The 12,423-nt window shown below is 33.0% G+C and overlaps 1 protein-coding gene across 13 annotated transcripts in view; it reads right to left on the bottom strand.

The window, feature by feature from the left end:
- Positions 1-6,487: 6,487 nt before the first annotated feature.
- The window catches only part of LOC128860184 (uncharacterized), a 182,554-nt gene continuing 176,618 nt past the window's right edge, over positions 6,488-12,423 (bottom strand). For 9 of the 13 annotated variants that reach the window (XM_054097489.1, XM_054097492.1, XM_054097484.1 and 6 more), the window contains exon 9: positions 6,496-6,746. In XM_054097489.1, the coding sequence (XP_053953464.1) occupies positions 6,708-6,746 (39 nt within the window). In that variant the 3' untranslated portion in view covers positions 6,496-6,707. Of the gene's footprint in view, positions 6,747-12,423 lie in introns of all 13 variants that reach the window. The other 4 variants (XM_054097494.1, XM_054097493.1, XM_054097496.1 and 1 more) reach the window with 4 other exon arrangements.

Consider the following 12,423-nt stretch of genomic DNA (forward strand, 5'->3'; position numbering starts at 1 on the left):
AATTATGAAAAGACACTCATAACGCCGGGTCTGTATTTTCTTTCATTTTAAAATATATTTTCCTCTATGATTTTCATTTTTATTTCTTTTTTAAATACTTTTTCCTCTTTCATTTTCATTTTTATTTAGTTTTTAAATATTTTTTCCTCTTTCATTTTCATTTTTATTTAGTATAAATATTTTTTCCTCTTTCATTTTCATTTTTATTTAGTTTTTAAATATTTTTATTCTATTACTTTCATTTTTAATTAAGTTTAAAATATTTTTTCCTCTTTCATTTTCATTTTTATTTAGTTTTTAAATATTTTTTCCTCTTTTATTTTCATTTTTATTTAGTTTTTATATATTTTTTTCTCTTTCTTTTTCATATTTATTTAGTTTTTAAATTTTTTTTTTTTATTATTTTCATTCATATTTAAGTTTTAAATATTTTTTCCTTTTTCGTTTTCATTTTTATTTAGTTTTTAAATTTTTTTATTCTATTATTTCCATTATTATTTAAGTTTTAAATATTTTTTCCTCTTTCATTTTCATTTTTATTTAGTTTTTAAATATTTTTATTCTATTACTTTCATTTTTATTTAAGTTTTAAATATTTTTTCCTCTTTCATTTTCATTTCCATTTAGTTTTTAAATAGTTTTTCCTCTTTCATTTTCATTTTTATTTAAGTTTTAAATAATTTTTTCTCTTTCAATTTCATTTTTATTTAAGTTTTTAAAACTCTTTTATTTTCATTTTTATTTAGTTTTTAAATATTTTTTCCTCTTTCGTTTTAATTTTTATTTAGTTTTTAAATATTTTTATTCTATTATTTTAATTTTTACTTAAGTTTTAAATAATTTTTTCCGCTTTCAATTTCATTTTTTTTTTAAGTTTTAAATATTTCTTCTTCTTTGATTTTCATTTTACTTTAAGTTTTAAATATTTTTTCCTCTTTTATTTTCATTTTTATTTAGTTTTTATATTTATTTTCCTCTTTCATTTTCATTTTTTTTAATTAAAAATAATTTGGTCTCTTCTATTTTAATTTTTATTTAGTTCTTAAATATTTTTCCCTCTTTCATTTTCATTTTTATTTAAGTTTTGAGTACTTTCTCGGCATTTATTTCCATTAAAATCAATTTCGAATTATCCGCTTCATTTAAACTATATTTGAACCTCTCTTTTTTGTTGTATTTCCTATCGTGTTTTCATTATTCTGTTAAACAATTGGCTGTAATTGGTATTGACACAATCACACATTTATTTTTATTGTCTTCACTCTAACAAATGTAGCATTGAATTACGTAAAATAGTAACAAAAATAGCAACAAATGCAAACCCGACAATTTATTGCCATTTCTGATAACTTTTTTTCACTCACACTTTGGTCAGCTGTTTGCCATATCAGAGCACACAAAAAGCAACTTTATATGGAGCAGTAATCCGCTCAGTATCGCTCCATTGGAACATGTGATAAAAAAATATGGCAAACAAGATAAGGCGGGAATAGGAAATAAGTAGAAATAATTATTTGGCAGTTCTTTCTTGAATACTTCAAATTATATGTTAGAATTAATGGTCGCATGAAGAGGGTTGATTGATCTTTCAGTGGGAGACAAATAGTTTGACGATTATTTAAGACACTGGTAATTTACTGGCCAAAACCAGTACGCCCAGGTATTTCTGGCAGCTAAGCTGAGTTATCTTTTCAAGTTTAAGCCAAAGCAAAAGTATTTGCAAATTGAATTTCATCTGACGTCAGAAAACTTAATTGCACGTGGGACTGAAACTTGGAGTGCCGGCAGAAGTGTCTAAGCTGTTACTTTGCATAACCACACGCAAGTGAGGCAATAACGCAACACCAGAGATAAGTTTCTTAGGCGTGCTTTCTTCACTAATCGAGCGAAGTTACTTTAAACTACGCTATAGTCCAAAATCTAGGAAAATATCCTACCCATACGTGCTTAATTACCTTGTTTCGTAAAATATTAAATATTCCACAATATCTTGCAGCTGAGTTGAAATGGATGACACATTGAAGTGGAAGTTAGTCCTCTTACTGTTGGGTGCAATTATCCAACCAGCTAACTTATCGATAGTATAGAAATAACAGGTTTTGACTACTGTGGAGTTAATAGCGCTAGGCCAGGATATTCGATGAGTGACAGAACCAAAACCTTTGGTGTGTAAATTCGACTGGTATTGTAACAAATTAGGCCAGCAATCTAAAGCTAATAGCGATCGAAATAAAGGTATGAAAGACATACAATGGACTTCAACTGAAAATGGGCTCACAGAAACTTCATATTGCAATAATCAACTTTAGACACATTTGCACATTTTACTTCCGAGCAGTATGGGACTGGTAGATGTAAAATTTTCTGCTACTTGAACAGTGTTGTATCGGTGACTGATGGTTCGAGCGAGGATATCAAAAGTCAAATAAAGAAGGCAACGACGGTATTCGGCACTCTGCAGGTAATTTGGAAGGCGTAATGTAAAGTGATGAGTGTAAGGCGAAACGTGGAATGCGACGACAGCCGACACAAGCTTACCCCAACCTATATTACACCTTTTAAACAGATGCTTACGAAAAATTCTTAGAAGCCAGTACAACTAGAAGTCCGAAAGTAAAAATGGGGCTGGATCGGCCATGTACTGCGCTGCGGAAGGAAAACAGCGATATAACGAGGGCCGAGATTGGGAAGCCGCAGGCGAGGAAGACCAGCGAGCACTTGGAGACGACTGCTGGTGTCAGAAAGACGCACCATGCGCCTTAGCTGGAATGGTGTTAAGAGATTGGCGCGAAACATAACCGAATGGAAGAAATTCGTTTTGGCCGTGTGCTTTAACTTAATGAGATGATGAAGATGATGATGAAATAACTATTGCAAAATGCGTGCAATAGAGACATACGCCTCTCTAACATTCCAATATTCACAGATAGCTTAAAGACATTAACTAATGAGAGATCTTAAACAAAAGAATTTACATAAAATTGGCAAATCCCGAAATTTATTATTTACTTTTAGTCGAATTTTTTATGTCTACTACCAAATTCGAAATATTTGCGAGAGTATTACATAGGTCTAGATATTCCAGCGATTCCAATAATCACAGAAACCTTCAAAAGAAGGCAGGTAATAGAAACTGTGTCTTAACCTTCGGGGACATCAGCTAAACTGCGAAATGAGATGGGGCATGTTTAGCTTCAACATCTCGATTATGCTGACAACGTAGGTATGCTTCCTAGCGCACAAAATTCCGGAATTGAACGGCATGGTTGATACACTGAAGAAAAATTCTACAACTGCCGGCTTAAAAATTACTTACAGTAAAAAAAAAAGTTTGTCTAACAACTCAACTGCGACTGTAAATATTTCGGGTGCACCAGTGGAATGTGTTAAGCAATTTACATATCTCAGTATAAAAGGAGCAGCTTTCGGTGGTACGGATGAAGATGTCAAATCTTACAGTGGTGAAGCTAGAGCCGCCTTTTGTAAGCTGTCTTCTATTAGGCGCAAATAACAATTTTCAGCCTTCACACAAAAATGGGAATTTTCAAAACCAACCTAGTATCGGTTCTATTTTATGCTTGCTGTACATGGAAAGTGACCAAATTCATCACTGTGAGCCTTTAGGTTTTTATAAATTGCTACCTGAGGAACATCGTCTGCATTTTTTGGCCTAAAACAATTTCGAACTCAGATCTACTGAAAAAGACGCAAATAGAGCCAGTCGAAATGCTCATAAAACACTAAAAATGGAGATGGATTAGGCACATTCTACACAAGAACGATGCATGCATTGCACGAAAGGCATTGAAGTAGAACCCGCTCACGAATGTTGTTCGCAAGCATGGTAGACCAAGGGAAACTTGGAGGCGAACTGTAAAAAGGAAAGCTGGAAGCATCGGAAAGAACAGGAACCAATTGAAGTATCATTGCCAAAAAGTGCACCATATGGCACGCAGGCGTGTCCCACGAGTGATTAAAGGCCTGAAGAAGAAGAAGAAGTCATTCATGTCTAGCACGAAGTGCATGGATGAATCTCATAAAGCCCTCCAAGTACTTCAATGAAGTAAAACTATAAATTTCAATGGGATTCGCGATATTTAGACTGGCTTACTCCAAGTTGATAGCGACAGTAGCTAGTGCTCAATACAAGGTGGCGCAAAATTAATCACCCTATCGGAAGATATAATTTTTGCCAATGCCATCGTACGTCAATCATACCAGGTCAGTTCATAAGTTCGTGCGTATTTTACCCATAATTTCACTTTTGTACGATTTTTGCATACAAAAAATTATACGCGGAATATAACGGAACTATTTATATTTTCTTTGATATATTGTGCATTCAACAAGTGATTTTAATCGTGGATAGAAGCACGTGTTGTTAAAAAATAAAATGGAATCTTCGAGCGCGTATAAGAGGCATATTTTGTATTTTTTTTATAAAAGTGGGAAAAATGCAACAACTGCTGCTGCAGAAATAAACAACTTTCACGGAGAGGATACTGTGAGTTTAAGGACTGCGCAAACGTGGTTTTCAAAATTCCAAAGTGGTAACTGCGATGCGAAGGATGCCCCGCGCGCTGGTCATCCTGTAGTCTTTAACTCCGCCGCCTTGCTCGAACTCGTGGAAGCTGAGCCAAATTTGATAGTCGATATGATAGCTCAGAAGTTAAATTCATCGCAGGGAACAGTTCCCAGGCTCCTGGTTCAGTTGAGAAAGGTTTCAAAGCTGAGAAAATGGGTTCCGCATAGACTTCCCGTCGCCAACCTTCAGCAGAGAGTGAATGTGTGTTCTCAGCTGCTGCAACGGCTTGAAAATGAAAGTTTTTTGAACCTTATCGTTACTGGTGATACAAAATGGGTCCTTTACAATAATCCTGTTCGCAAACGCCAATGGTTAGATAAAGATGAAACACCAGAACCGACCCCTAGAGATGGCCTTCACCCCAAGAAAATTCTCCTGTCTATTTGATGGGATATGGCCGGTATTGTTTATTATGAACTTCTGGAACCAAGCCAGACGATAACTGCTGATTATTATTCCCATCAGCTATCAAACCTGAATGAAGCACTTAAAAAAAATCGATCGTCTTTAAGGAATATACGCAAAGTTTTGTTTCACCACGACAACGCAAGGCCTCATACCGCAAGGCAAACATTAGGCAAGCTGAATGAGCTCGGATGGGAGCTAATGCCGCATCCACCATACTCTCCGGATTTTGCACCTTGTGATTATCACCTTTTCCGTGGACTGCAATCCCTTATGAGTAACAAAAACTACTCCTCAAAAGAAAAGATCAAAATTAAGAGTTTCATGACTAAAAACCTTTTTTTTTATTTCTTAAAAAAGTTATTCACAAACTTTTTAAAATTGGGTGATTAATTTTGCGCCACCTTGTATTAATTCTAATTTTGATTATGGTTAATAAAAATAATAATCTAACAAAAATATTTCGGTTTATCGGAAAATTACGCAGCAGACGAAATGTCCCGCGCAAAAAGTGCGTTTGCGGATTTAATACCGAATAAACGAAATGCGAAGCTATTATCAAGATTTCATGTAGCCAATTTACGCCTCTAGGTTCAGCGTCAGCAAGGAGCGGGCGTCGTGCATGTTAAACATTCTGCTGCACTGGGAGTATTGACTTATCATTTGTGTATAATATTTTTCAGTCACTTCACCTTTTTTTTTTATTTTTTTAAACAATTTTCGCTTATCTTGTTACTTACATATACACATTTTTTTATCAACCAGTCTACCCAGCTGGTTTACCTTGTACAACCTTGCCAAACAAAGAACTATTTGCGCTACATACAAACATACATACGTCCATGTGCACAAACACATATCAAATGAGATAACTTTTTTTCATTCCAGTTAAAGTCCAAAATGACGTAAGACATTTTTTTTCCACCAAAGGCTAACATTTGCAAAACCGAAGCAATCAAAATTATTTACAAATGTTTACTTGGGCATTTGGCATAGCTCGTAACTCTATTTACTATTTGCGATTTGGTTTGCGCAAATCGGTGCCGCTGCAAACATGGCAAAATCGTAGATGCATAAAGAGGAAAAAAATGCCATAGAATGCTTAAAAACAAAGTAGAATACGAGTACATCTGGAAACAAAAAAAAAAAAAAACAAGAAACGTGAGGCAGTAGTAGTTTCGAGCAATAATTCGCTGGCCGATGAGTTAAAACAATTCAACGAGAACACCTGCCGGCAAATATTTGCAATAAGTAGCCAAGCATGCAGATGTGGGCAAGTCAAGGAGAAGCGCGGCGGTGTAGACTAGCAATTGAGTTGAGAGAGGGTATGTTGACTAGTGTAAAGTGAGGTGTGCGCAGCACAGCACTAAGTCAAACCAATCGACCCCAAAAGTATGTGTGTATGTATGTTTGTCAGTTAACAGCATATTTAAACTTTCTACACACATATACATATTATTAAATATGTACACGAGTATACCCAAACACATACATTCATACTCGTGCATGTAACGAGCTTCATGTGGGAAAATGAAGTGTACGCCGGCTCGCGCTGCTTTATATTCGAGCACGTCCAGCGTTAATAACAGCCTATAATAAATTGTTAACGTGACCGGTTCCTTCCGAATACATGAAATGTAAAAATAAGTTTGCTTCTATTTACCGGCAAATATTACATATGAAAATACCCACCAGGTCATATAAAAAGCGTGCGAAATTAACGGCGCGGAGTTTGTATTCTGTGTGTAAAATTTACCTGAAAAAAAAGAAAATAGTAAAATTAGCAAAATCAACAAAAATGTAAAAAATTAAATTTTTTCTAATAAAAATATGTTTATGCTATTATATTAAATGTATTTATTTATTTAGAAGTAAAATAGCTATAAGTAATTATCGTACTTTATAGCTAAAACACTGGCAACTGTGGCCTTCGACTTTACATTTTACTACTTATCTAGGGATATGTATTATATTGATGTGTGTAAAAGGATATAAAATGTATATAGAATACATGTATTTAAACCTCTCAATAAGTGTGTTGCTTTAAAATATTTGGTGCGCTTTGCCCTCAAAAGTAGGCTAAATAGCTGCCGAATAAAGACACATTTTTATTTAATTACAAATACAAATACAATTTTTTTAACGAACCAGATTATTTTGTACAAAAAATGTGTGTTTTATTTTAATTTATTTTATTCAAATTTATTTTTATTTCATTTTATTTATTCAATTTAATTTAATTTAAGGCCCTCGCTTAGTTTGAAATGGTGTTTTTGGGGGGTTTATTTAAAAGCGTGTAAAACGGAAAGAAAAAACAATTTTTATTTTTGTTTTAAGTGTTTTATTTCTTCATTCAATGGTAAAAAATAACAATTTTGTTTTGGCCATACGATGTTCATTTATAAAGTTGTCAGCCTTCAAAAAATGGTCTTCCAAACACAGGTAGATCGCAGGCGACACTAATTCCGGGACTCACAGGTGTCTGAGAAAAAGCCAAAAAGATTCTTGTTCAGTATGAATGTGATTATCGTCTGAACTACGATAATTCGGAAAAATTTTTTTTAATATTCGATAAAACGATTTTCCATCTTTCAACGTCCGCCATTTTGTCAAGTTTTTTTTTTTGTAAGACCATAGTTCGCACGATAACGTATGAAATACCTTTTTTAGGAAAATCATGAAGGCTGACAACTTTTTGAACGAACCTCGTATGACAAAAAAAAGCATTTATAACACCATTTCAAATGAGGCCAGAGCCTTTAATAAAATAAAATTAAATTGAATATGGTAAGTAAAATGAAACAAAAGGGGTTTAAATACAGTAAAATTTATTATTAAATTTATTATTGGATTTCACGTATTTTTAATTTTCATTTTTTCGGTATGATGTTATGTGTTTTTTATTTTACTACACTTTTTATTTTATTTTATTTTAGTCAATTTTTTTATTTTTTCATATATTTTTTATGTATTTTTTTAATTAATTTATTATTTACAAAAATTTTTTGTTAATATTTCTCACTTTTTTTTTTTAATTTTAATCTTGGTTGGTTGGTTGGTTGGTTTAAGGGTGACCCCGCATCGGAGTGCCACATAGACCGCAAGTTGGGTCCGTTGTGTTGCCCTAGAGCTCATTATTTTAAATGATTTCCCCACCTAACCGAGATTTTTATTGTAGATTTTGGTAAAAGATATTAATTCGTTTCGAGAATTTGATGAGAGATTCAATTTTCAGGTTCGAGAGTACTGAAAGATTGTCAATTGTTGGAGAGCCTAGAAGAGCGAGTCGACTTCTGGCTAGACCGGGACAACTGCACAGCAAATGTCTGCTCGATACTTCCTCATCTTCGTCCTCGCAGTATCTGCACAGGTCGTTTTGAGGAACCCCGAGCCGACGTGCATGAGTGCCCAACAGGCAGTGGCCGGTGATAAGAGATATTATATGCCTTAGTTCGTGTTTCGAAAGACTTATAAGGGTTTTTGTCTGTTTTAGATTGTAGGATGGCCAGATTTGTCTGGTCGTAGCGCAAGTAGTATCCACTCGCCACCTCCGATCAGCAATGCTGTGAAATTCTCGATCAATGAGCAATTTACATGTTGAGAGCGGAATATGGATTGTGGGTAAGTTACTAACATTTGATTGCGCAGCTCCAGCTCTTGCGAGCTCATCAGCTTTGCAGTTACCTTCGAATCCACTGTGACCCGGTATCCAGATAACTTGGACAGAATTCTGAACACTTATCTCGTTAAGAGATAAGAGACAGGATCGAACCACATCTGAGTGGGTATAAGAGGAGCTGAGTGCTCGAACGGCCGCTTGACTGTCGGTGAAAAAGCGGATATCCTCTAGTGATATTCTATTTTCTAAGAGAGTTTTCGCAGCATACCAGATAGCGCATACTTCCGCTTGGAATACGCTACAGTAGTCGGGTAATCTAAATGATAGATTGATGTGAGGGGAATTGGAAAAGATTCCAAATCCCACTTTGCCGTCTTGTTTTGAACCATCTGTATATATAATCAGAGGGCCATCGATTTCGGTAAGATTGGTCTTCCATTCTTCCCTAGTTGGGAGTGAACAGGAGAATAGCAAGGGTGGTGATGGAAGACTTACATGATAGTCTATGTCGGAAGAGATAACAGTGTTCCTGTTCAGTATGGCCGAATGGCCAAGATACTTATTCCATTTCGATATGTCATGCGTGTCTCTGCTTTCGCTGCAATCGCTTTGCCAGCCAGATCGATGGGGAACAAGTGAAGCAACGTATTTAGAGCCTTAGTAGGTGTTGTACTTAAGCATCCTGTTATCAGGAGGCAGACTGTTCTTTGAACTCGATCAATTGTGGCTACTCTACACCGTTTTTCGAGTGCTGTCCACCATACAACCACACCGTAGAAGAGTATCAGTTTGATGATCGAGGTATATATCCAATAAATGATCCGAGGTGAAAAACCCCAGGTTTTGCCTATAGCTTTCTTACAAGTATAGAGAGCTATGAAGGCTTTTTTACATCTGTTTTCGATGTTCAATTTCCAACTCAACTTCCTATCTAGAATAACTCCTAGATATTTAGCTGAATCAGATAGAAGTAATGATTCCCCTTTTAAAGTTATTGTTTGCAGTGGAGGAGATTGTTGTTTCCTATTGAAGAGAACAAGATCTGTCTTTGCTGGATTCGCATTTAGTCCGCATTCGGTGCACCATTTTGACAGAATATTGATTGAGCGTTGCATGAGCTCAGTGAGGGTATTCAGGTGTTTGCCTGACACGCAGAGAGCAATATCATCTGCATAGGCTACAACCTTGCAGCCTGCTTTTTCGAGATTTCGAAGCAAACTGTTTACAGCGAGATTCCAGAGAAGGGGTGAAAGTACTCCGCCTTGAGGAGTGCCTTTGACGGCGTACATTCTCATGCGGCTTAACCCAAGCTCTGAAGTGATTATTCTATTTTGGAGCATTTGTTCGATCATCTTTCGGATGGAGTAATTGATACCCAATTTGGCAATTTCAGACAAAATAGCGTTGGGTTCAATATTATTAAAAGCATCTCATTTTCATTTATTTCATTAAATTTTATTTTATTAAATTTAATTTTATTTTACAGTTTCTTCTCTTTTAATTTTTTCGGATTGCTGTTATATTTTTTTTATTTTACTACCCTTTTTTATTTTATATTAGTTTACTTTATTTTTGTAAATTTTTGCATATATTTTTTATGTGTTTTTTTAATTTTAGTGTTTTTATTTTAACTTATTTTATTTAAAACTATATTATTTTGCTTTAACTTAGTCTATTTGACTCGCATCCCTTGTGTCAATTTGACACTATATCTGTGTTTCCAAATGCAAAGTTTCTTTTTTAGTTAAATTTCATTTTATTTTAATATACATAATTCCCATTTCATCTGCTTTATTTAAATTTTTTTACTGTATATTAATTTTTTCAGCTTGCTGTAATTAAGTACGCTTTATTTAATTTTCTGTTATCTCATATGATTGTCTTTTGTTTTAGTTTATTTTTATTTCATATTTTATTTACTTCATTATTATTTTATTTTATATTTATTTCATTTCAATTAATTTTAATTTTTATTTTATTTACTTTAGTCTATTTGTATTACTTGTGATTTAAATTTTTTTTAATTTTAGTTCTTTTATTTTGTAATATTATTTTTTTTCAATATATATTTTTTCTTTAATTTTTTCCTATTTTAGTTTATTTTATTTTTTTCTTGTTTTTTTTAATTCATTCTTGTTTATTTCATTTTCATTTTACTTTTTCAATTTTAATTTTCAATGTTATTTTATTTTAATTCATTCTATTTCATTTGAGACTTTTAAATATATATATATATATTTTTTTTTTCCAATATATTTTATTTGCTTTTAATTTCTTTTTATTTTTTGTTTTTTTGTATTTCTTTTTTTTTTATTTATTTATTTTTTAATTTTACAATATTAACTTTTTTTTGAATATTTTTATATGTTTAAGTTCCAGAGTTCTTACTAATCCGGTTTTTCTATGAAAATTAATTACACAACAGCTCTCATAGAAAATTTCTTAGTCATGCACCGAAAAGTAAGCCACTTATTTTCAAAAAATGATAATTTAAAGTAGTCAAGTTCTCGTCCGAAGCCTCAATACTAAAACATAAATGCATTGGAAGCAACTTTTAATATTTTCAATATATTTCTATTTAATTTTATTTTTTTATTTTCTTCTTCTTTATTATCATTATTTTCTACTTTCCTTCGATTTTAGCATACGTCACCTCCAATGTCATTCTCAACAACGAGGAAGCTCTATAACTCAAGATGTTCATGTGCATGCATGTTTCTTTTGCTTAAGCCGAAAAGTATGTCATATCTTGAAATGCACTTTCTTTGAAACCTTCGAATTCTTCACTTCTTTGCACCTTCTTTCTTATTTCTATTGGCTTTCGTTTTACTGATGTGCTCTATATTCGACGAGTCAGCCATTCAATAAATTTGCCAAAGGTAAATGCGCTCGAAAGTATGCTTGGCTATATGTATACTTACACATATAAGCAAGTAGTTACACTCAAATACTTTTCAATGTGGGTTAATTATTTTCGCAAAAAGCGCAGCAACCAAATGCAGTTGAAGAAGCAGCATTTTTCAATTACTGCAGATTAGACAATAAAAAAAAACATTGTCGAAGAAACAGAGAAACACATAAAACTCTATAATAGGCAACCTTTTAGGCGCCGAAAAATGGAGAGTTCGGGAACCCTTAAAAAGATCAGATAATTATAAGAAAAGTATTCCAGTTTCAAACTTAAAAAAAGAGCAGGGCGAAAGAGATTTAAGGGAAATAGAAGTGGAATGAATGTCGACTTCGGGGTTGTATACAAAACTTTTGATTGAATTGCTTTCAAATAAAATCATAAATAGTATATCATAAAAAACTCCTATTTTCCAAGCTAGATGCAACTATTACCTTGCGGCGCACCCTCGTACAGTGAGTATACTAAAGCGAAAAAGTTGAACATACAAATAAATTTAATTACACCTTTTTGCACGAAATAAGCAAAGCGTAAAGTGCAAGAAATTAAAAAATTAAAAAGGCGTAAAATGGGTGTAAAATAAAAAATAAAAATAAAATAAAAATATTCTCAGAAAATAAGTGGGAAAATATAAATTCAAACAAAAATCATAGTTGAAATAATTAAAAAATATTAAAATTAATTTAGGCATAAAACTCAATAAGAAAGACGAAAAATATGTAAACTTAAAAGATAGCTCTAAAATCTACAACACTTTCCACTACCTGCCTTTCCTATACTTTTATTATTATTGTACTGCTTATGTATGTACGAGTATATACCCCGTTATATGTGTCACATTACATTTTTCAATATTTTGACACTTGTTGTGCATCTCAAAAGGTGAAAAGTGAAATTCATTAGCTT

This window comes from Anastrepha ludens, chromosome 4 (assembly GCF_028408465.1).
Source record: "Anastrepha ludens isolate Willacy chromosome 4, idAnaLude1.1, whole genome shotgun sequence".
NCBI classification, from domain to species: Eukaryota; Metazoa; Arthropoda; class Insecta; order Diptera; family Tephritidae; genus Anastrepha; species Anastrepha ludens.